This window comes from Empidonax traillii, unplaced genomic scaffold (genome assembly GCF_003031625.1).
Source record: "Empidonax traillii isolate 1590-97213 ecotype Southwest subspecies unplaced genomic scaffold, ASM303162v1 scaffold584:size400879, whole genome shotgun sequence".
Classification (NCBI taxonomy): domain Eukaryota; kingdom Metazoa; phylum Chordata; class Aves; order Passeriformes; family Tyrannidae; genus Empidonax; species Empidonax traillii.
Genome location: NW_020955777.1, coordinates 131733 through 155432, shown reverse-complemented (window position 1 = coordinate 155432; position 23700 = coordinate 131733). Strand labels below are relative to the sequence as shown.

General features: G+C 49.8%; 1 protein-coding gene across 6 annotated transcripts in view; it reads left to right on the top strand.

Moving 5' to 3' along the window:
- Nucleotides 1–23700, top strand: part of SPTBN1 (spectrin beta, non-erythrocytic 1) — a 110993-nt gene that overhangs the window by 39327 nt on the left and 47966 nt on the right. Inside the window, exon 1 of one of the 6 annotated variants that reach the window (XM_027898224.1) lies at nt 7201–7666. The exons of the other annotated variants lie outside the window; for them this stretch is intronic. Coding sequence (XP_027754025.1) covers nt 7558–7666 — 109 coding nt within the window. The 5' untranslated portion in view covers nt 7201–7557. Of the gene's footprint in view, nt 1–7200; nt 7667–23700 lie in introns of those variants that run through there. 6 annotated transcript variants of the gene reach the window in all.

The window sequence follows — 23700 nt, the reverse complement described above, 5'->3', positions numbered from 1 at the left end:
CTGACCTCCACAGTGTGCTTCCTTACTGCACTGGTTTGACCTGAGAACCGTGCCTGAATTCCCAGAGCAGCACAGCACACTGCTCAGCTGTCTGCTTCAGTTCTCCTCACCTCTTCATCCCCACGGCATCAGTCAGGGGTAAGAGCTCTGGAGTGAGGCTGCCCCAAACTGTGCTGAGCAGGAGGCAGCGTTCAGCACCAGCTGGAGCAGGGCAGGATTTGGGAAGAAAGTAAAACTCTGGCTGCACCAGCTGCTCAGGGAAAGGAAATCGCTCCCTGGGAGACACCCTCCATGCAGTCAGTGGGAGCTGAGCCAGGCACTGTTGTGGGGCTGGGATAAAATCACGCTCAAGTTGATGGTTTAGAGGAACCTCCCAGCCAGACTGTCAGCAGGTATAGACTGGCATTCTCCCGTGGCTTATATGAGGCTGTGCTGACTTACACCAGCTGGGAACCTGGCCCAGAGTGGCCCAGCGTGGCAAACCTGAAGGCTGACAAGAGTATAAGTGTTCTTTGCTGTTGGAATCAATGTTTTAGGGATATTTAATACACAGAAACCATGGCACCCTTCACTGAGATAATGAGATTGGGTTTAGATAATTTGCTGAGTCTTCTTAATGGAAAGGATTTCTTCTTTATAGAAACTACATCCCAATAATGGATTTTTTTTTTTTAAATAATGACTTCTCTCAGGGCTGAGCTTAGCTGTGGATGAATTTCAAAACCGAGTCATGAGCCTGTAATTCAAAAGAAGTCTTTCCACAAAAAATGCGTACGCAGAAGAGAATGTTCTCGTCTCATGTCCTTAGCATCTAACTAGCCATGTTTCTGTATTTATGTTATTTATTCAGCCAAATCTGCAGTGTGCCTTGCATTTTTTCCTTCTATTTGTTGCTGGGATACTGCCTGAAAGCACTCCCTGAAGTATAAATAACGTCTAGCAGAGCATACTGCAAAGCGAAATTCAATCCAGGATTCCGAAATGTTTACTAATTTCTGTTAACCTTGGAGCTCTTCTAATGGTGAGAGATTAGCGATGAAATCATTCCCTCAGATCAGAGCTTTGATTCTTATCTGGAGGTAATATCCTGGAGAGATAGAAACCCAGATTGCCTGGAGACCAGTTGCCTTGGTGGGGAAGAGGCAGAAAGCTCAGGAACGGGGATGAGGAGCAGCCAAGTAGAGAGGATGATGAAAATCCACTGCCACGTTTGTGTCCAGCATTCTCCCTAAGAGTTTTGAGCTCTTCTGCTGGGCAGCACAAACACTGCTATTTTTTTTTTTTTGCCAACCATTTTGTACGTGTTTGTTGTGTGATGGTTTTTGAGGTTTTTCTTCCTTTAAACGTTACTAAGCCTTTAAAGCAGGTGGGTGTCAAGCAGCAGGATTTGTACATCTAAGGGTAGAAGATATCATCTTTTTCTAAACATTGTATAAAAATGAAATAGTTTGCTCTGTAACAACGACTTCATGTGTTGGACACAGAAAATACTTGTCAGTTGATCACTAAGGGTGCTTTGCAGGGAGAGCAATTTCCAGATGGGGAAATACTCTGGCTTATGGGGATTTGTAAAGATCAGTGTATTCTGCTGCTTGTTTTCGCCCAATTTCCATTTTGCTCAGGAGTAGCAGGAGATTGAATTTTCTTGCCTGAGTGATTTTGGTGTAGCAACAGTGCATCTTCTGTGTTCATGGTCAAAGTGGAAAAAGGAGGAAATGGTGCAAAAGCAAGAAGAGAAAAAGGAGGGTGGGAATCTCTCTCTCCCTTACATAAGAACATAGATGCAATTTAGATGGAGGAGAAAGGAGGGAAAAGCAATAAAAACAATTTCAGCCTCTAAAATGGGACCTTAAAGCCCATAAAAAAAGAATTTTCAGGATGAAAATCAAGAAGTGTTTTCAAGCCAAAATTTCACAGCAAGTGGGTTGTGTGTACTTGCAATGTGCTTGATTTGAGCTGGATTTTTAAGGGTTATTCACCTATGTCAGGGGAAAAAAACCAAGTGCATTTCATGGGCAACAAATGCAACCTGGGCATGTAGCTCAGTTTTTCGAGGATGACTTCCTTGCATTGGGGAGTTCAGGGAGCATGGGAAGCATTACAGGTCAGCAGAACCCCTTTGGGCTGGAATGCAAACCAACAGAAACCATCATTCCTTCCGAAATGGTCCCTGGATTTTCCTGTAGCTCTGTCCTGGGGGCCTTCCTGGCAGGTGCTCCGCTCCTGCAGTTAGCAAGGACGTGCTGTTACAAAAGTCATGTCAACCTTCCTGTTAATCTGGGACTTGTGTAAACTGAAACCCGAAACCAGGTGGAACTGGCCCAGTTTCAGTAATAAACTGATATTCTGGCTGGAATTGTGAGAAGATTCCCCAAGGTTTTGTGCCGCTTTGGTTTGAGGTGTCACAACTCCAGGTTCATCTGGAGCCCAGAGCTGGATAGCGCCTGGGACTGGGTGTGGAGCTGCTGAAAGGCCAACCTGGACGTGGCAAAAGGAAAACACGTGCACTGACCTTTCTCTGATAAAAATCCTTGTCTCCTGCCTTTTAATCGGCCCCTTTCCCTTGCCTTTTGATGGCGCTGGCTCTCAGAAGCCCCTCTGGGTCCCGGAAAATGTGTCTGGAAAGGACTTGCAGGACAAGGTAGTTGCCACTGACCTGAAGTCCCCTTTAAAGAGAAACATGGAGATACTGTGTGACATGGAAGTGACACTGAAGAGAAGCTCTCTTGGTTTGATTGTATCTCTCTCACCTTAGGAGCTAGTTACCAAGTGTTGCAGGACACGGCAGGTTACAGGATGGATTCTGCTCCCACCAGTTCCTGCAGCACAGGTAGTGGGCTTGGCAGGCTGGGTTGGGCTTGGTGTGTGGGCTGCTCTGCTCCAGCACCTCAGATAAAAACTGGAGGGGAACCAGCTACCTCCTCGGGATTCATGTTATGCAAATTGCCAAATAGGATAAAAATAGCTATTTCCCATTACATTCTAGAACAATCCACCACAAAGCCTGTCTTTCCTTACTCTCTTGCATATACAGGGAGAGATTCTGTCTTTGCTGTGTGGATGGAGCCAAGTGTGATAAGGAGTTTTCAGTTCTCAGTTGTGGTGCTAAGGGGATGTGTAAGAACTTTACCCTCCTTCAGGAGAAGAGCAAAATGTTACGTGATATCTCTGGCATTTTAGATTAATAAATCACCCTTTTTATCTTGTAATTTTTACCAGTTAGTCACCAACTAGAGAATTTACAAGAGCAAGAAAGAGTGAAGACAAGGGTGATGATTAACCAGATTTGGAACTATTGTAAGCTCTGGCTTAGAAGCAGTGATAATTAGGAATTGGAAATATAACTTTGCTAGATCCAACAATAGTTTCTTCCTTAGAAACATCAATTTTTCCTGTGGTCAGGACCCGCTCGCTTCAGCAGCGATTTTTGGAACCACATAAAGACAGAGCCCAGGACAGATCCTTTTGTGTTCTGGGGTAAGCAGCTGTCCCCAGATGTCCATTGTACATTCATAATATTGCTGTAATCAACCTCTCATTCTCCTTGAGGCTTTGCAAAGCTCAGATCGTGCCAGCTAAGACACTCTGCATTATGGCTAAGTGGATAATCAGTTGTGTGTTTATTTACTCTGGGCAAGTACACAAACAATGTGAACCATCCTCACTTGCCAGGTGCTGTGGGAGAGGGGCAATTCAAACAGTGCCAGCAAAAGTTATTTCACAGCTCTGGGCAAAAAAATTTAGCGGGGAAAAAACCCCCCAACAAGCTCCCTCCTTGATATTCCAAAATTTATTTATGATCTGGCCCTTCTTTTCCTCCAGCGCTGTAATCAGTAATTAATTACAGCACGGCCAGTTTCCAGCTGTGTTCACTTGATAAGTTGCACTTGGCCCAGTGCTCAAAAGCTATCTCTGGCTTTAAAGCATTCAATCCCTCCATAACACATTATCTAATTAGTATAGTCTAGGGCTTAGTCAATGAAAGATAACCACAGAAAAGGAGGAGAAGCCGGTGTGACAAAGGCCTCTGTGCGTGTGAGCCTTGGGATCGATGGTGCAGCAGCAGCCAGGGCTCAGGTTCAGTGCCTGCAGTGCCCAGCAAACCCAGGGATTAGGCTGCTGTGACTCAGACAGGACTGGGAGCTGGCAGGGTGCCTGTCTTGGAGCAGCCTTGCTACATGCGGTGTAGCATTTCGCAAACACAGGCACGTCCCCATTTTGCTTTGTTCCTTCCCCTGAATTCCCACCACCCTCGGGAGCCTCCGGTGTGTAGGGCATCGCCCAGCAAGGTGGCAGGAAGGCCCTGGCAGCTGAGCCATCCCCAGGGCCATCCTGGCACCAGGGCCATCCCCAGGAGCCGAAACCGTCGGCAGCGAAGTCTTGTCACAGCTGCTGTTGGGGCCTGTTGGTCAGCCCAAATGCCAACCTGCATGGCAGCTCAGGTGGGGTCAGAATTTCACAGCGAGTGCTGCCAGCAGTGTGTGAGGGTCTGGTGCCTCTGTTTGCCAAACTTGGGGCAAAGCAAGCTCAGTTCAAACACAGGTTTGAACTTTAAGCTTTTCCTTTAGCTTTCCCCCCTACTTTCTGTGTAGCCTGCACTGCTCCATCCATACCTGCTGCAATTCCTTTTCTTTGTAAGGAAGTGTTTAGTGCTAGTGAGCAGGCCAAAATAGGGAGAGGGCACACAGAGGGGATAGGGACAAAAGAATACCAAACTCTAAATTTTGTTCAGTATTTTTTGAAGCTAACCAGGTTGAGTTGTCCCACAGAGGACAATCTGAAGTGTAAATTTGTGTGTGTGGTGTTAGTGTTTCATGGTGGGGTTGGTAAGGCCAGCCTGTGTTTTGTATGGGCCAAAGCCAAATGATTATTTTTAGGTTTCAATGTTTTCCTTTTGTAATACTTCGCTTTTTAATATTTTTAATAACGGCCACGTGCGTTAGAGCATCGCCTGCCAAAGATGTTGGGAAAGCTTTCAGCTGGGGAAAAGTTCCTGACTTGTGGCCTTCATGGCATTAAAAATGCTCCCTTGTCAGTCCCTTGGACTTCAGTTTTACCTGTGAGCTCACACAGCAACACCTGTTTGCTCAAGGTGGGACGGCAGTGAGCTGATATGCCTGCAGGTAGGGCCTGGCTGCCTGCCTGCTCTCCAGGGGAAGGATTTGCACTTAATTATATCATAGGTCAGGCAGTGCAGGCAGCTCCTGCCATTGGGAGGAAGCTACAGGGGAAAACTCGGTGATGGAAATAAGCCTGTACTTGTGTGCTGGGCAAAACGTGCTCCTCGAGCTCGGGGGAGTTCTCCTTGGTATGTTAATGGCTCCGTTCACCCAGCTCTGCTCCTGGGAATTTTGGAGCCTTTTGTGTTGCCCTTCTTCCCTCCCACCCCGGCCTGGAAATGCCGTGGCCAGGCTGGGCGTGTGGGTGCCGAGGGACAGCTGGCTCGTGAGCGCAGAGATCAGCAGGGGAAGGTTTAGCAGAGCCCATTGTTGTCAGGGAGCAGCATCCTGCCGCCAGTGCAGGTGCTTCCTCAGCTCCCCCAGCTGCGGCTCAGACACGTTTCTGGGCCACAAGAGCCCTGGTCCCCTGCACGGCTGCCCCTGCAGATCGGGAGGCCTCGTGGCCAAGTGTGGGTGCTGCTGGAAGGGTGACTGAAGGCCAGCTTTCAGGAATGGTTTAGGCTCTGCTGAGGTGTGCTGTAGGACCAGAAGTCTTGTGTAAATACAGCTACAGCGAAATAATGGGGTGCACTGAAATACAGCAGTAACAGCCCTTCTGTGTCAATACAGCAAGTACTCTGGACTAGGTGGTGTTTTAAGTAAAAGAGTAGAGTTAAAAGCCATGAATATTTTAAGTGTATTTATGACCTTGGGAGCAATGTGCCAGCATTTTCAACAGTCCGTGTGTTTTTGGAAACCTTCAGCTGAGAAGTGTCAGCTTCCATCACTTCTCCCCAAACTGGCCGTGTTTGTGGTCGGACTTCTTTGCACGTTTGTTCCCTGGTGTGCTGGTAATGGCTGGTGGAATTTCCACCTTGTGCCCAGCAGGACCTTGGGCTGCAGCGAGTCAGGGGAGGGGGCTGAGCTTCTCCCACAGAAATTGTCCTCACAGAAATTACTATATGACTTAAACCTTGTGAAATAACAGTATCAAAACAAAGGCAACATTTTGAAATGTTTAATGAGGGGTTGGAGTGGGAGGAGGAGAGAACATGGATTCCAGCGGAAAGGAATTTGGAAATGCAAGACAAGGAGAAAAGAGAAAACATTTGTGTGCACGTTATCAGCAGTTCTAAAAACGAGCAGGCAAATGTTACGTACTGAGAATATGAATGTGGAATTGACCTTTTAATTTCTCCGATGAATAAGGGAGGGCTGGGAGCTCACGTCCCCGAGGGAAAACCGACATCCTCTGTCTGATGCCAAGTGCGGGAACCGACTTCTGGTGCCGAGTGCTGCCGCTGCTGTGCACGTTTGTGCTCGGGCAGGGTACCGAGGTGCCGGGCATCCTCATTTGCGTGAGAGCCCTCCCCCTCGGTGCGCAGCCCATTAATCTTGCAGTAATACCCAGCACACCGATAACTGGGCAAGGAGCCACGCACACAGGGCATGTCAAAACCCCCAGTATCATCCAGGAACATAAACCGAAGTGACAGGAATTGGCCGTTTAAGGAACCTTTGGACAAAGCCTCCGTTTGTTCGCGGTGTGCTGGAGCGTTCATCTCCCCGCGTCCCCTGCGCGGCCGCCGCCGAGCGCTGAATGAGCGCCTCTGTGTGCGCGCCGGGCCGGGGCGAGCGGGCAGCCCTGCAGATAAATACCCACAAGTGCCCTCCTTTTCATGTGATAGTAATCTGAGAGTTTTCCGTTACATGAGGCTCCTAACAAAAGGCTGTAATTCCAGCAGCTCGGCTCGGGAAGGTACCACCGTGTGCGGCGCGGCGCCGGGGCGCGGGGCCGGGACCCCGCGGGCACCGCTGCCGGCCGCGGCGGAAGGACTCGTGGGGCGTTGCGTGAGCTCCGCCGCCCCTTCGCCTTGGTACAGCCTTCCTTCCCTCCACCGAGCCGTATGGTAATCGAGTGACATCAGCCCGCGCCCGGGCGGCTGCCGATTATATTACAAACCGGCAGGAAGGGCTGAGGTGTGCGCGGCTCCTGGGAGCGCCGGCCGGGGCGGCAGCGCGTGGCTCCATGCTGCCTTCGCTTTGGGCTCAGTCGCAGCCTTGCTTTGATTTCACTTCGTTTCGCCAGCGCCAGACCAGCGTTTGAACCAGATTCCAGCACTTGAGAGTTGCCTGTTGTGGAGCTGGGGGAAAAAAAAAAAAAAACAATCCGCGCTCCTGGTGCTTTAAGTTTGAATCCATTACAGAGAGCTTACCCGCCAAGCCACCCTGCTGGATTTTGAACCGAAGCTGTTATTTACTCAGGGCTCAGAGGGGAGCGTTTTTGCTAGGGACTGAAGCCAAACTGCTCAGGAAGCTGGGATTTACCTGCATGTATGGTAAAGAAGCCTGTGGTTCCTTTATGCTGCACTTCGTCGTCTCCCTGCGTTACCTGTAAATGGAATTACAAAAATCAGCCAGTATGCCCGGGCCGTTGTCCCCAGGATACGCAGCTCAGGTGCCCTATAACTATAACCAGTTAGAGGGAAGATTCAAGCAGTTACAAGGTAAGCCTGTGCGGGTTTTGGGGAGGTGTTGCCGTGCTCTGATCCCCATAAACATGTTAGTCCGGGCTTGTTCTCATTGCGTCAAGGTGAGAGAGGCCAGGAGCGCTGCTGTGGGAAAAAGCTCTGTGCTCTTTCAGGGGAGCTCGTGTGGCATTTCTCACTCCAGAGGTGTCCTGTGCCTTGCACAGTGAGAGGTGTGTGTCCAGCCCCGGAGCCACCCAGCCTGGCAGATGAGGACTAACCCAGACTGAGTTGCTTAGAGCAAGAAGGGTGCTTAGAACAACAGGAGTGAGGAAGCAATCTGCTATTTTTTCTATCCTTGAATAAAATCCGATCAGAACTCTGGACACCAACCACAAATCCTGGCTGTGTCTGGGGACAGTTTGCAGAGCAAGGTCCCTTCCCGGCCCCTGAGTACCTCCTGGAAAGGCGGGTGGCTTTGCTTCTTCAAATGGGGAACAGTTGCATAATGCCCCAACGAATTAGTTTGCTCACGCCGTAGATCTCAGAGAGAGCACTCATGTACTTTAACGTTCTCGTTCTTTTTCATTTTACTCCGCTTTTAGTCGAGACTGTCCTTTAAGGTTTTCCCGTGAGAAGCAGAGGGTTCTTTGGGGAATGGCTGTGCTCTCTGAAGGGAGGGTAGGCCTGGGCCCGGGCTGCAAACCCCCGGTGTGAGTGAGCAGTGCCCAGCAGCTCTGCCCCAGGCAGGGTGGAACAAACTCTGCTGTTTGTGTAAGACACAGCCCAGGAATGAATGAACTCTAGCATTGCAGTTGCAAAATAAAAAAGAATTCTTCACTGAAACCAAACCTCCTCTTCCTCTGGATCCGTGTGACTCTGTAGATAATCCCAGGGCAGCACAGCGCGGCCCTTCAGTGCATGGTTCTTATTTGACTCTGGTCTGGGCTGCAAGTGTGGCCTGTGGTTCCTGTCAGAGAGGGAGGAAGAGCCTGGTTAGTGTGAAGAATGTTCCGATTTGTTGGCTAAAGGAGGGAGGGAAAAAAAAATCTTTCATTCGTAGCACTTTATTTATCTTGTAAACTGGTGCAGCAGTGGCTGCATAGGGCATGTAATGAGGCAAAATGACAGCATCCTAAACGCTGGGAACAGAGACATCGGTGGGGCAAGGCACGGAAAATCCAGGCTCCAAACTGGCACACGAGGGGGGAATGTGTTAGAGGCTGCATCTGTCAGATCTCAGGCTGTGGTATTTGTGTTAAAAAGAACGAGGTAAGTTTGTGGCACTGGAGAAAAGAAAAACCTGGGGAAAAAAACCCTGGGTCACTCCTCTTTCTTTGCTGGTTAAGTTAACAGTCTAAAGAAGGCAGATTTTATCATTTTCAGGGTCACTGCTTCAGGAATCCATTATCTGCGTGTTTACATCACACTGAAAGAGAAAAGCAGGCGCATTGTTGAGAGCTCAGAAAGTGAGTTTTCCCTTCAGTGGAATGCACCGTGTTGACTTTAAAAAAAGTTAAAAACAAATGCAGTGCTCTCCCTAAAGGTACTGCAGTTTCCTCAGGCAGAAGAGATAAAATGCAGTGAATTCTCTGCAGTTGTAAGGAGGGATTTTGCAGCAGACCATCCTGTAGCTGTTTACTCACATCCCAGGCTGGGAAATGAGTGCTGCCGGTGATCTCGTTCAGGGTGGAGCTTGGGTGCAGGAAGCGTTGTGAATTATGCACCAGATACTCCCTGAAAGGCCGAATAACCATAGCAGATATCGGGTGTGCTGTAAAGGGAGTGGCTTCACTCTGCTGACAAGGAGATGTCTTGCCTTGGATTAATGGCTCTTTGCTGGAAGAAGGTGTACAGAGCCATTATTTTGGGGTTGTCCCATTCTGAGGCGCTGGCAGGCTGTGGTGCAGACATGGGGTGTTGTGTGGCACTGGGCATCGCTCAGGGCACTCAGGCTCAAAGCAGCAAGGACGAGCTGGATGGAAGTAACATTTCTAAATTACAGAGCTAGCACCACTTTTACCTTTTTCACTAAGGACATGTGCAAACAAGTAAGAGCAGACGCATTTCAAACCTTCATCAGTCTGCTAAAAAGTCCCTTGGGAAGCTTTCCTGCCTTGTTGGTTTTGTGCTTTCCTCCTCTCTAACTGTTTTGCTGCTCCTGCCTCTGGTAGGATGGTTCTCTAGAGCAGCACCACATATGTTGCCATAAGCTCTGCTCATGTTCTTTCCGTGCTGAATTTGTCCCTCTTTTCCTGCAGTTATCACGAGTCCCCAGCTCTGCACTGGATTGTAGCAAGGCACAGGTCTAGTGAGTGTTGGGAGTTTGCCTCAAAAAAAGCACTTGGGAGCATATTGTTCTGTCTAAAACAACAGAGCAAGTGCTCGGGCCCTGTACAAAGAGAAGTCTGAAGGAGTGAGCAGGAGACAGCTCTCTGTGACCTCCTCTTTCCCAGAATTGACAATGCAGGAGGTTTGGCACTGGCAGCTTCATATGAGGAGAGGAGCCAGCCGAATTCTGCCCAAAATGCTACAGGCAGAGCACGTTCAGATCAGAGGTGATCCCCATGGCACTCCTGCCTTCCACCTCTTTGAAATGCCTTGAAGTGCTGTTTGTAAGGAAACTCTTGTTCAACCTGATGCTGGTTGTGGGGCGAATAAAGCAGGTTTTGCGGCCCAGTCCCACCGGGGTGTGAAGCCAGTGCAGGTGTGGGACTGCACTGAAGGGCCCAGACCGGCTCCTTCTGCAGCTGCCAAGGGTCACCTCGCAGGGAATCCCGGCTCCCATTTGCCTCCATGGGCTGGAGTGAAGCAGGATGTGGCAGAAGCCACTGCCAGGAGCGAGTCCAGGCTGTCTTTGTGCCTGAAGAAAGCCTGAAGCCCTGTGTATGGTAATGCAGGAGTTCACATGCTCAGTGCTCGTGCTCATGAGAATGTCAGCGCAGGTGGAAAACACTGCAGCGAGTTGTGTTTCCTTCAAGAAGTTTCACTCTGTTCCTATTATGGTTAGTTCCTCCAGTGCTGGAATGATAAGTGAGCGATACCATCAGTGGTTGCTATCATCCTAAAAACCTAGGTGTGGAGTTTTGGTTCTCATGGCCACTTGTTCAGCGTGGAGGGATCATGTTGCAGGGCTGGAGCTGCTCTCTGCAAGTAAAGACAGCACCCCAGAACTCGTTTGTGGGAAGCACGTTGCCATGGAGCTCGTGCAGGTTGTGTCAGTGGAGGAGATTCCTCCTGCTGAGTCGGGGACACTCAGACAGACAATGAAAGTCAAACCCGATCTGTTGGTGTAAACGAAGGCTGTCATCTGTGCCACCTGAGCGTGGCAGGAGCCTGTGCTTCGGCTGGGCACGGGTGTAGGAGCTGGCAGGAGAAGGTTAATGCGAGGGGGGAATTTGGAAGAAGATCCCTGGAGCCGGATCACCTTCCAGCAGGAAGGCAGTGGTGCCCGGGGAAGCAGCTTTCAGCACTGCCCAGCGGCTCTGCCCACCTGCTTAGCGGGACAGCGGGGTATTTATTAACATCCCTGGCATTTGGGAGCTCGGGCACTTTGTCAGCTCCAGAGCTGTGCCTGAGGTGTGAGATTTCCAGCGGCAATTACAAATGTAAAGTCCGGGGGGATGGGGGCGAGCTAGATCAGTGCTCCTGATAAATCCCAGAGGAGAACCAGCTTTCAAAGGAGCTCTGCCCCGTGCCCTGCCAGCACATTTTGGGTCTGCTCAGTTTTGGAATGCTGTATTTCAGGTTGCAGACAGGGCATTTTTAGTGGGAGCTTGGTGTATTTTGGTGACCAGGCTGCCTGGGAGGAAGTGCCTTTATTTTGAGCCGTGTCAGAAAGAGTATGTTTGAAAAACTGCACACTGCAATAAGCCTGCAGGGAAGGTGAGCTGTCTTTCCCATCAGAGGTGTTTCAGATGAGTTCTGAACTCCGGGGACACAGGCTGACTGTGGCTGTACCAGTGAAGGCAACAGGACTGTGTTTTGGGTGTTTGGAGCAGATCCCTTCACTGTGATAGCGGTGCCTGCCAGCAGGGCAGCTCCTTGGCTTGGATCCTTTGATCTACAATGGCCAACTGGTTTTGCTCTGGAAAGTGACCACTTGGTGAGTGATCACTGGAATATTATCACTTCCATAATGTGTGGATCTGTATGTGTAGATTGGTTCCCATCCAGGCCGCAGGACAGCAGGAACATCTTCCTCACTTTCTGTTCTTAAGCAGGGTTTTCCCCAGCTTTTCCTGTAAGAAAATCTCCCCCCCAGTCCCTGCCTATGGCCAAGGATAAACCTGGAGCTGCCACTGCCAGCAGAGGAGTTTACAGGAGCTGCAGTGCTGTCCTGCCCCGGGGCACAGACAAGTCCTGGGACACCAGGATCCTCTGGGGTGCCCTTTGAGCAGCCAGTTTAGCAGTCACCTTCCTGCTGCCAAGATTTACCTTGGAAAGGCTTTGATTCCTGGGAGCAGTGACCTGCATGGCTCCAGGGGGTGATTACTGACCTGGACACCCTACTTTGTCTACCAAATGGGGCACTGGCATTTCTTGTCATGGTAATTTCAGGTAAAGGCTGAATTTCATTCCACATGAAATGTGTCTGTTCATGTGTCTGATTTACAGGGATTTTTGGCTTTTTCCCCCCCTACCTTCTCAAATCCACTGAAGTTGCAAATATATTCCTGTTCTGTGACGAATTTTGCTTGATTTCCTTCTGTCTGCAAGACTGCAAAGCCTGCATGTGTCACAGCTTCCAACTCCTGGGTTTGGTGAGCGCCTGAGCACGGGCTACACGGTTGGAAGCCCTGTCAGAAGGGTTTTAAAGGGATCTCAAACTCACTTGAATGTGCATTTCTGTGAAAGCTGGGCCCTTATCCTTTCCAGTGCAAAGATTCCTGCAAACACACCTGAATCCTTGACTCGGCTTTTGGGCAAAGATTTACCTTTTCTGGGCATGGGGTTTGGTACTTGTGAAGATAGAGAAGGCGGGTTAAAAGGGCTCAGGGTAAGGTATTTATGCTCATGTGGTCAGTGTTGATACAGGCCGAAAAGTAAACATTTAGACTGGCTTTGGCTCCTCTGAAACAACAACGGTGAACATTTACAACTCTGGCTGTTGGCTCAGGTTTTCTGCGGTCTGTTCTCTTCGGTTTTCATTCAGAGTATATTTGTAACATTTGGGGTTTTAGCTGTGTGTGTTCGAAAGTTGATTTGCAAACAAACAGAAATCTCTGGGTGCTGTAGCCCTTTCAGAAAGGGCAATTCTGGTGCACTTTTCGGGGCTCTGAGCTGGTGAGGTAAACAAAGCCTGTCAGCGGGTATTTTCACATGGGACAGTGAGGTGGTCTGAATACCCTGGGGGTGATTTGTAGGCAGAGTTAGAGCAGTAAAGTGATTTGTGTGGTGCTGGTAGCTGGTGTAAATCCCCCTGGCTCTGTGGATCTGGGAATGCAACACGGGAACCAGCCCTTGGGTGCTCCTGCATTCCGTGTAAGCTCCGTGTCACACTGTTTTGTAGGCATTTTGTAACCACCCCCTGGGAGTACAGGCTCCTATTCCAAATATTTTCCCTATCCAAGAGCCCTATTCAAATGGATTGTGGGTTTTGCCATTAACTTGTGTGGAAAGTGGGGCAATAAAAAAAGCCAACGGACAGAGATGAAAGTGGTGATAAAACGCCAGAACAATGGTTGTCTTCCTTTCCTGAGCTCTTCCCCAAGTGGGGTTTGTGATTTCCTCCTTTTCCTTCATTTCTTTCATCTTTCTGTTTTCTGTTGGGTGCTTGCTTCAGCTATTAAAGTGGAGGAGCTGCTACCTAAGCTAAGCAAAAGTGGTGAAGAAAATCAAATCACAGTGATTCACAGAATCCCCATTGCCTCTCCCCTGAGATCCCAGCACAGGGTGTAGGGTTTGGTAAGTCACCCCTTCTGCTCAGAGGCTGAATTTCATGAGTGTTTGAGTACTGACAGCTCTGAGGGGCTTTATGTCCCAGTTTAAGTTGAACTGGGAAGTGTTAAGTATCAGCAGGGTATGACACGTGAAAATGAAGTATCTTCATTGAATAGGTGGGTTTGGGAAAGCTGTTACACCTAATATTGGGAATTAGTCCCTGTTAGCTTTCAAAGCTGTGCTGAAGGAAACAGAATACCAAAACAAGGTGTCTGAGAGTCTGCTTTGCTCTTCCCACAAGAAATGGAATCTGGAATTTCATTTGGAAGTTGATATCTGGGCCTGGCAGGTAATGGCCTTTATCCCAGTGTGACTGAGAGAAGTGGCGTAAGGACAGCAGAGATTAAAGTTGTTTAATGAGTATTAGTAAACAACTGCCCTCCCAGCTCCAAATGAGTCCTTTCAAAGGACAGGGCCGTTTGTGGAGAGTAAGGAACTGGTGCATTGCTCTCTATATGCATTTTCACGAGCAGTGAGCAATTTTCGGCTCCCATGCCCTCCTTAATTACGTGAGGCTCACTGCTCCTGCAAATGCATAGAGCTGAGTCCTCACATTTCTGTCAGGGCAGCAAAGACCAGAGGGACTGATGGGCAGCGCTGGCGCTTGTGACTCGTGCTGTGGAGCCCGAGGTGGCGGTGGCCGGGAGAGCCCACGGGCACACAAAAGCCCTTGTGCAGTGGCTGCTGGAACGAGGGTATCCCGGGCTGAGAGCCTCCTTTGTTGGGAGGGAACTACTGTAGCCAAACTAATATTAACCAGGCTGAGAGCCCAGCTCAATGCCCCAGTGTTCGGGAGAAAGGAGCTTACAGAGAAAGGCCCCTCAGTGTGCGGGGACAGCAGACACGCAGGCAGCCCTGGGCCATGGGCTGGGGGCCACGGCCCGGCCCTTCAGAGCCTTCCCAAAGGCCTGCCGTTACCCAGGGGCCTTTTCACGGCACAACTGGAAGTGCTGGGAGTCCCACGTTCAGTCAAGTTGGGTTTGTGCACAAAACTATAACTCCTGAAAGCACGTGGACACGACAGACTGGCACTGGACAGGGCCACGTTGCTGTTGGTGGGAATCAGCAGTGTGCACAGCCCTGCGCTGGTCTTGGTAAAACTGTATTGGGGTGGTCATAAATAGTTGTTATATATTATATATTACTGATATGGGCAAACAGCAAAAGCATCGTCCCAAATGGCGTTGTAAAGGAGGCAGATGTGGTGTCCCTTGCAGAGACCTCAGACATCTCTGCCTTGGATATTGCCAGAAAGGCAAGGCATGTGTTTCTGAGGACTGGTTTGGGTTTGGGGTTCGACTCTGTGAGTTCTCCTGTCTGTTGTAGTCCTGCCAGCAGTGAGTTTTCAGGTGGAGTGGCTGCACAACTGCTCCCCGAGGAGCCAGTGCAGACAGCGGGGTGGTGAGGTTCACACACGCTCTGGGTGACCGCAGCGCTCTAATCACAGGCAAAGGGCTGACCTTATGCCTGCAGAGATTAAACAAAACAACATGTGGTTACAAAGAGATTTAGGAATTTATCTGAAGAGAATAAACGCTGCCTGCCCAGATTTTTCTTGGGAAAAAACCCTATGTTTTAAGGAAGGTACTTAAATTTCACTTAATGGTTTGGCATTTCTTCAGAAAATCAGCCAATATGCAGTGCCCATTTCCAGATAATCTAAACCAAGGCAACCCCGTTCAAAGAACTGCCCAGCAGCACAGGGCTGAGGGATTTGTCTCCCAAATCCAGGCCTGCTCCTGCATTTTTCTGAAATAACAACTCCTCTTTGGTTTCAGCTTCCCCATGCTAGTGCCATATGTTGGGTTCAGCCTTCTCCTTCCAAAAAAACCCCATAAGTGCAGTTCTCAGTGCCCATTTTGTCCAGGCAGCGTTTCCAGTTTTTGTAAATATGATCTGATTGTGATTTGGTTCCAGGAAAAAGGAGAAGTGCAAACCTGGCTGTTACATCTGCAGCCAACTGACTACGGTTTGCTTTGGGTAATAATTAATTCTCCATCTAGTTTAGTATCTTTCCAGTTATTCCCAGGGAAACTAGACTTTGGTAGAGCGATGGCTGCTTGTTTCAGGGTGTGCCTGGCAATCTGGTGGCAGAGGCTGCTGTGAAATCGCGGATGTGACTGTGCTGTGATTGCAGTCTGGGATGAGTAACAGCCATTAGGGAATGGCAGTTAGTTAGGTAAGGTCTGAACAAATAGGGGAGGCGTCTGGGAACAGCAGATATTGGTTGTGCTCTGAACTTCTGACCTTTCTGTTACTCATGACAGGGAGTTCGATAATTTCAGTTAACTCTGCCTGTAAACTCTGCTCAGTGTCTCATGTTCCCTAATAAAAAGGAATTCCTTGGGACACCGTGTCCATACCCACTGGCACCCCGAGCCAAGGGGCTGTGCTGTGCCCCCCCTGCTGGGGCTGGAGGTGCTGGTGAAAGCCATGGGGTCTGTGGCACTTCTGTGCTGAAGTGGATGAAGTGTAGTTGGATCCAGGCTCTAATCTCGAGCCCGGAAAAGAAGGAAAGGACATTGGGAACTGTTTTAGCCACGGCTGTGGGAACAACATCTGCTTCCTCAGAAGGGAATTGTTCCCCATTCCCTCCGCGTGTCTTTGTTCACCCTGTGGGGTGTGAGTTGGGTTCCATCCTCGTGGCCTCCCCTGGGAACAGGAAGGTGTGTGTCGCTTCCAGCTCCAGGAAGTTGCTTTAGAAAGTTGGCAGTGCCTGCAGCCCGTTTCCTGATTGTTCCCAGGGTGAGGTCCTGGCCACTGTCACTTCTGCAGGTGCCCTGATAACCCCCCAGCCCTTCACAGATGTGCTCCTTGCACCTGGACCCGACTGCTCGTAGCTCTTGCCTGAGTCCTCACGGAAGGAGCTGCCAGGGCGACACATGGAACTGTGGCACCACTTTTCCATAACTCCACTGCTGCTGACACATTACTGACTGCTTCTGTCTCCCCAAAACAAATCTGTCTGATAGGGTATGTTATAAAATCCCTGGCATATAAACCTCATTTGCTGGAATGTTTGCTCCCAGCAGTTGGCTTGCCCTGGTATGTGCCAGCCTGGGGGTGCTAATGGTGCTCTGTGCCCTGTGCTCCTGGCGCCAGCCGAGTCCCAGCCAATTCCTCACTGCACATCCTCTCTTCCTAAAGAAAAACAGGCTCAAGTTGTCCTGGAGAGCAGACAACACTTCAGGACACCTCATATGTAAAGCCCTGAGCCGTGCAGCGTGTCCTGGCAGTGCCATCCCCGCAGGGACGGATCGGAGCTCTGCCCTGGCGCCAGCAGAGCTGCTCCCCAGGCTGGCTCTGGCAGGGCTGGGACACACAGGGGCACAGCAGCAGCTCCGAGGGGACTTCCCCTGCTTTCCCCCAGGGACTGAAATGACTGGGCAGGGCGGTGCCATCTCACAGTCCCCATTTCAGGGTGCGGGCTATGGGGCTGTCCCTTCCCTCTCCTCCATCCTCAGGAGTGTGGCCCATCCCAGCCTGCCTCTGGCAGCTTTCAAATGTCCCTGTGTGAGCCACCTAATGCCACAACACCTTTTGTTTCCTCTGCTGCACAGCTCAGCTCTCCCTTCTGGTGTGGGCCCTGTTGCCAAGGTTAGAAACGTGTCCCTGGCATCAGCTGCAGCTCACCGTGGACTTCACATTGAGGGCTGTGCTCATGGAGCTTTTCCTTCTGCACAAACACCTGGGGTGTCTGAGTTGGGCTGAAACGTGCCTGGAAGTTTGGAGACCTGGAAATCAGGGAGTTGTCCCAGCTCAGGCTCCAGGAACACACAGATCAGTGTAAGGTGCCATAAATGCATTTTCCTGCCTGTGTACCCCTGTGTTCCTGTGGTTTGCCGTGGGGCTGGGTGAGATGGGTGCAGGATTCCTTAGCTCAGGGAATCTCTGCAAACGTGCAGGAGTTCTGTGCTTAACCAGTACCTGAACCGTGTTCTGATGACACTGCTGTCACATTAGCAGGCAACTGGAGCACTAATTAGACACTGAGCGTTCAGAACTTCTTGTGCTCTGCGTTTCCTTTGTTTATTGCCATTATCTTGTAGTCTGCTTGGGCCTGCTTGGGTTCTGGTTTTGGGGGTTTTTAAAGAAATTACCACGACACTGCTTCACGTTCTGAGGGAGGGAAAAGTCCAGAATACAGAGCTCTTTTTTTTTTTTTTTCCCCCAGCTAATTCCTTCAAATTTGCATCACCTTTTAAATCTCAGAGAGACCTTTGAGGGTTTCAAACAAAGGGGATTTTTTAAAAATTTTTTTGAAAGTTGTTACCTGGGTAGGAAATACCATGCTGGAAAGGGATCTCTTTTCCCCAGTTTTGCATAACTCCAGAGGCTAAAATGGTTTTGCTTAAACTTTCCACATTGTCCACACACAAAAGCAGATCCATAAATGGCCTTTGGATTGGAATCCAGCAGACCAGCAGGAAAATGTTGAGGTGAGGAAGTAAAATGCATGTGCAACTTGTTTGTGCCTCAGGAATCCCAAGAAAGATTTCTTACTATTAATTATTATTTTTCAATTGCCACATAGATTTCTTCAAAAGCCCTTCAGTACTCAGAGAGCCTGGTTGGAATGTGAGTTCAGGTTAATATTGTGGTTCAGTTTGCTGGAGCTCTCCTCGAGCAAGTGGACAGGTGAAGCTGTCAGTTCCTCCAGCCTCAAAAGACACCAACTCCAGGACTCCCTCGGGAGCTCTGCATGATGGGTTTGCAGATTAGAGCCAGAGAAGATTAGGGATTTTTCCTCTAATGCTTCTTATTGGCAGTTTGTTTCAAATCTCATTAAAATTAATGCATTTTTAAAACTCCTTTTTTAGAAATAAGTGCATTTTATAGATACCAGGGTTCCTTCAGTTACACAAGTGATTTTAATTGTAATCTACGGTATTTTTGTTGCTGCTATTCATTCAACTGTCACCTCTGGGATGTAGCTTGGATCCCAGGCTTGCTGAGCCGTGGCCTGGCTTACCTGTGGTGGTGCTGCTTTCCTCCAGCATCCTGTCAGCACTGTGCAGTGCATCTGACTGCACACAACAGCGTGCCCTTAACAATGGCAGATCACTGTGTGGCCATGGAAACTGCAGGAACTAAACACACTGCTCAGCAAGGCTCGCAATTCAGCTCCTATTAATCCCTGATCAGCACGCTGGTTGGTTAAATATGCGCCCTTCCTTTTCAAATATTTCTGTGATAATGAAAATTATAATTTAACAGCAATTAATTATAATGATAACATCTCTTAGCACGGAGGTTTAATATTTTGAAAGGATTAAATGCAGCCATCATGGGTTTCTGTATTTTCTATTCACGCTTTTCTGTCATTAAGGGGAAATTAGATTTAAACACGAACCAGCAAAGGTTTGGCATTTCTTTCATCTCTCTGGCATTTCTTCTCTGCCATCCCTGGAAGTGTCCCAGGCCAGGCTGGACGGGGCTTGGAGCAACCTGGGCTGGTGGAAGGTGTCCCTGCCCATGTCAGGGGGTGGGATGGGTGATCTTTGAGGTGATTCCAACCTGAACCGTGTGATTCTGTGATACAGTTTGGGGCCAGGCCTTGGTCCTCATGGACATTTGTCTCATAGTGGCCCTTGATAACGTGGGCAGGTGTGTGTAACCCAGGGCACGGGGGGTGCTTGAAGCTGCAGGTGGGTGTAGGTGTTTCCAGGAGCAGCACCCAGAAGTGTTCAAGCACTTTAATCAGCCACTGGAAAGGTGGTGTTGCTGTAGTTGCTTTGCATTTCGTAGGGAATAACAAGCAGGCAGTGGGTTCCCTGGAGCTGCAGAGAAGCAGCTGAGTGTGGCTGTTGGTGCAGTGGCTGTGAGGGGTGTTCTCCACGGCAGGGAGCTGGGCCTGCTGTAGGACAGCATTCCATGGGCTTGTATTCCAGTTCCCCCAACTTAAACAGGCAGTTCAGATAACCACTGCCAGGGACAGCTGAGCACACACTCCTCTAAAGCTGCTTAAACTTGTCATCTTCATCTCCTGAATTAAAGGAAAAATCAAAATCAAAAGCTGAGTGCTTCCCCCAGTTTAATCTGTCAGACCCAGATGACTGTTACATGTCTTTTATTTGCTGGGGGAGACTTTGCAACGACTTTTTGCAGATGAACATAATAATTCTTGCCCATGAATCCGAGGCTGGCTTTGGGAAGGTTTATTTTTGTGTCACTGACACCAAAACGCCATAAAGCCGGTGTAAAAATAAAGACAACGAGGGGACCTGCCCTTCCCCAGCCCGGCTGGCTGGGCTGGCTCCCGGCCATTGTTCAGTGCATCGTGTCATTGTGGGAGGGAGTTCAGTGCCCTCGGAGAGACAAAGCAGCACCACTGTTTGTCCCCCACGCTGCACTGAGCAGCTTTCCCTTTTCTCCTTCCAGAGCGCTTCCAGCAGTGAAAGTAGTCACATGCTGTAGTGTTTAATAGGGAAGGGTAGATATTTAATAGGATTTAGGAGCTGGCTGGTGCATCCTAGTAAAAGCAAAGGGATTGCTGAACACACCCCGACTTCTCCACAACAGTCTCCATGTAGCAGAGTCAGGAAAGCAGCAAGGATTTTGCTCCTAAAGAAACCACCAGCTAAACAAAACATGAGCAAAATCCCCTCATTGCTGTGTCATCTTTAACATTTGCATTCAAGTTCTTGTCTGAGTCATGTTGGAGCATGTCAAAGCTTTGGTGTGATCTCACCCTTTGGGATGGGAAGTCACTCCACGGATTACTTTGTGCCACAAAATAACCATTAACAAATGCCTCCCATTTGCATCAGAGCCATCAGCTGTTCCATTCCCTTTCCCTCCAAGGTAAACTCTGGGCAAGGCTGAAAGGGAGGGAGGTGCCTTTTCCTGAGCCCTGCACCCACGTGTGTCATGTTCTCTGGGTGCCATGTGTAGGTTTGCCTTGCTGCAGCTTTCCTTCTGGTTTGTTCCTTGTCTCTGCACAGGTGTGTCAGGGACTTGTGTTTTCTACATGAAACTCTTTTCCCCCCCATTTCCACCAAGCCCAGTTTTCAGTCCTGCCCCATTATCTGCAGCTGGAGAAAAGCAGCATCCACTGCTCGGTTTATTGCCTTGCTGCTAGAGGGGAGATGGTTATAGGACACTTGAATGTTGACAGAAACTGATTTCATTTCTTTCTCTCTACAGGATCCTCCTGACCAAGTGATCCTTCCCCCTTCCTTCCTTTTCTTCTCCATAGATCAGTTCCAGTATATTTTTATTTAGACTCTCTGTGCCTTTACTGTGCATGCTTATGCATTGTTCTCTCTGGGCTTCCTGATGCCACAGGGCCTGACAGAGGCTGTGTGGGACCATGTGGAAAGGCCATCATTGGGGACTGTTTATCCCAGCAGATGTTTCTCTCCTCAGCTGCTCTGCTGTGCATACACAGAGGTGCTCTTTTCCCCTCTGGGCTATATTTAGTGCTGCAGCCCTTGAGTCATTGTGCCTCCTGAAACAGCACAGGTCTGGACTCAGGTTAGAATTATTCTGTACTCACAGTTGCTCTTGGGTTACTCTCACAAACGGGGAAGGTTATCACAGCTCATCCACTCGTGTTGTTCCTGATAAAATCTGGTTTGATCACCACAATCTGGCCCCAGTAGCTGATCTGCCCTGCTCTCAGGCACCTCTCTCAACTGAGACACCTCCATGCACAGCTGGAATTCGTGAAGCTGTGACTATTCCTGGCTCTCTCGCTTCATACCCCCCCAACTGCGACAAAGCACCCTGAAAACCTCCAGCAATGGGAACGTGGCCTGTGAAAGGAAGCTCTGTTTTCTCTGTGCTCAGTTTAGCAAGGCTATGATCTGGGAAGCTCTGGGGAGCTGTGGACAGTGGATATCAGGAAAAGTGGTGTGCCTGGAGCAGTGCTCAGCTGATCTCTGAGTCAGGGTGTTCAGCACAGGCTGCTGTAGGGAAAACAGGGATTTTTCTGATCAAACTACTGGAGGAAGATTTGCCTCTCCTCTGGCGAGGAAGGGACTGGCTGCCTGTTTGTGATCCTTTCCAGCCCTGTTTATGTGAGCTCCCAGTGTACAAACTTATTTACCGAACTCCCAAACAAAGTCAGTCCTTGATGTATCCCAGTCCCAGCGCTGGAGTTTGCAAAACCCCCCCTGTCATGTCCTTCCTCACGAAGGACATTTCCTTCCCAGTGTTGCCTCAAGATAAGTTGGATTCTCCATTATCGATCCCGCAGCTTCCGTTTCCCCACTCTGTGTGTGTGTGTGTGTGTTTTGCATGTTGTGCATTTCTCTTTAACCCCCCCTGGGAAACAAATGTTTTCACAAGCTGCGGGGCTCCACCCATATCCTCTGGTTTGAATTAACCTTCACAACCTGCAGCCGTGTTTTCGAAAGTTTTTGAAGGACGTTTGTGAAAACCGTCGCTTGGCGTTCGTAAATAGCGTTTGGGGCCCTTAGTGTGGAGGGTTTTGCACAAGAAGAGGGTCGCAGTTGTGTTCTGGGATTAAAAAGAAAGGTACAAGCAGAAAAGTGGTACTCAGAGCCCTTTAGGGCTCTGAGTACCACTTTTCTGCTTGTACCTTTCTTTCTCTGAAACACACAACCAAAACTCATGGAATTAACCCGAAACCCCAGAGCAGAAAAATACAGCCTATCTACCAGTTAAGAGAGGGTTGGTAAAAGCATTGCAAAAACCTCGCTGTCGTTGTGAAACGCCGGTGTGGAAATAATCGGGAGAGGTTTTAACACGACCAGCCCCGCTCGCACCAACCACCACCTTCCCAAACGGGCTGGGTTCGCTCTTTCCCACGTTTTTGGGAGCGTGAGGTGGGGGTAAGTGGCTGGCAGGGCCAGCGTGTGGGGCCTGGCTCCCGTGTGGTTCTGCAGGGCTTTCCCACGGGCTGCACCCAGGGCAGGCAGGGATGGATCTCCCTGCTGTTGGCCCTTCTCCGCTGGGAATCAGAGGGCAGGTGGGAAGCAAAGCCCCGAGCACACGCGAAGAGCTGATTGTAGGCTCAGCTCGAGCAGTTGGTGCTGGAAGCGGCACGGCTGCGGTGCCAGGAGGCGGTGTCACCCTGCTTTGGTGTGGGGGGTGAGCGGCAGGAGCCTGGGGCCGCACAGGATGGGTGGGGAGCAGGTGAGAGCAGCACGGGGGCAGCAGCACGGGGACAGCAGCACAGCCAGAGCCAGCGGGGCGGGGGCGGAGGGGGCGCCCCTAGAAACCAGCCCCACCAAAAACAGGAAACCAGGACCACAGACAGCAAGAGGGAGGAGGAGACGGGAAGGCAGAGGGGGAGAGGCGGCCACTGCTTGAGCTAGAGCAAGGAAAACACCCGTGGGGGCACCGCCATCCATCAGCTCCCGAGGCACGGAGGGCTGCAGCCGGACGGGGAGGGCCTGTAGGCTCTGCCCCATCCCCTCCCTCCCTCATCATTCACTGTGCTTAAGGATGATGAGGCAACACAGAAGACAAGGAGTCAGTGGGGCTTTCTCAGGGTGCTTTCCCTGAGTCCCCTCTGCCTGCAGAAAGCACGTCTTGTCCCCCTTTATGGCCGCTGATGGTGGTGGGGAAGCCTTTTTGGGAAGGTGGTGCCTGGGTCATGTCGACACTTGTCCCCAGGAGGGACCCACCTTCCCCTCCTGGAAGGGCTGCCTGGGCCCTCTGCTCTCTTGGCTTCCTGGCCTTGCTTGCAGCAGCAGAAGCTCCCAAGCTGTTGCCAGTTAATCCCAGGGCACCAAAGGCTCCACAGCCTCTCTTGGCGTGTCACTGAAAGACACACATCGTGTCTTTCATCTCCTCAAAGTTAGGCATCTTCTTTTCTACAAAAACCACGTGCAAGTTCTTTTCCCGCCCATTACTTTTGCCATGACCCCAGACTGGGAGGGCTGTTGATAACCATAACTTTTGACCGCAGATGCTTCTGATGGGTGGCTTTATGATGGTATTTGGTGGCCTTTTTTTGTTTTACATAATATTTTCTATATCCAGCTTTATTTTTAGGTCCTGTACATCTGCATTTCTCCTTCGAGTGAATGTAACCACAGGGATCTCTGAATGTTGTGCTTCTGTGTAGACACTTACAGCGACTAAATAAACAAACTTGCTGAGTTGTTTTGGGGCTTATTCAAGCTGATGAAAGGAGATGTGGTAAATTCTGCTGGAAT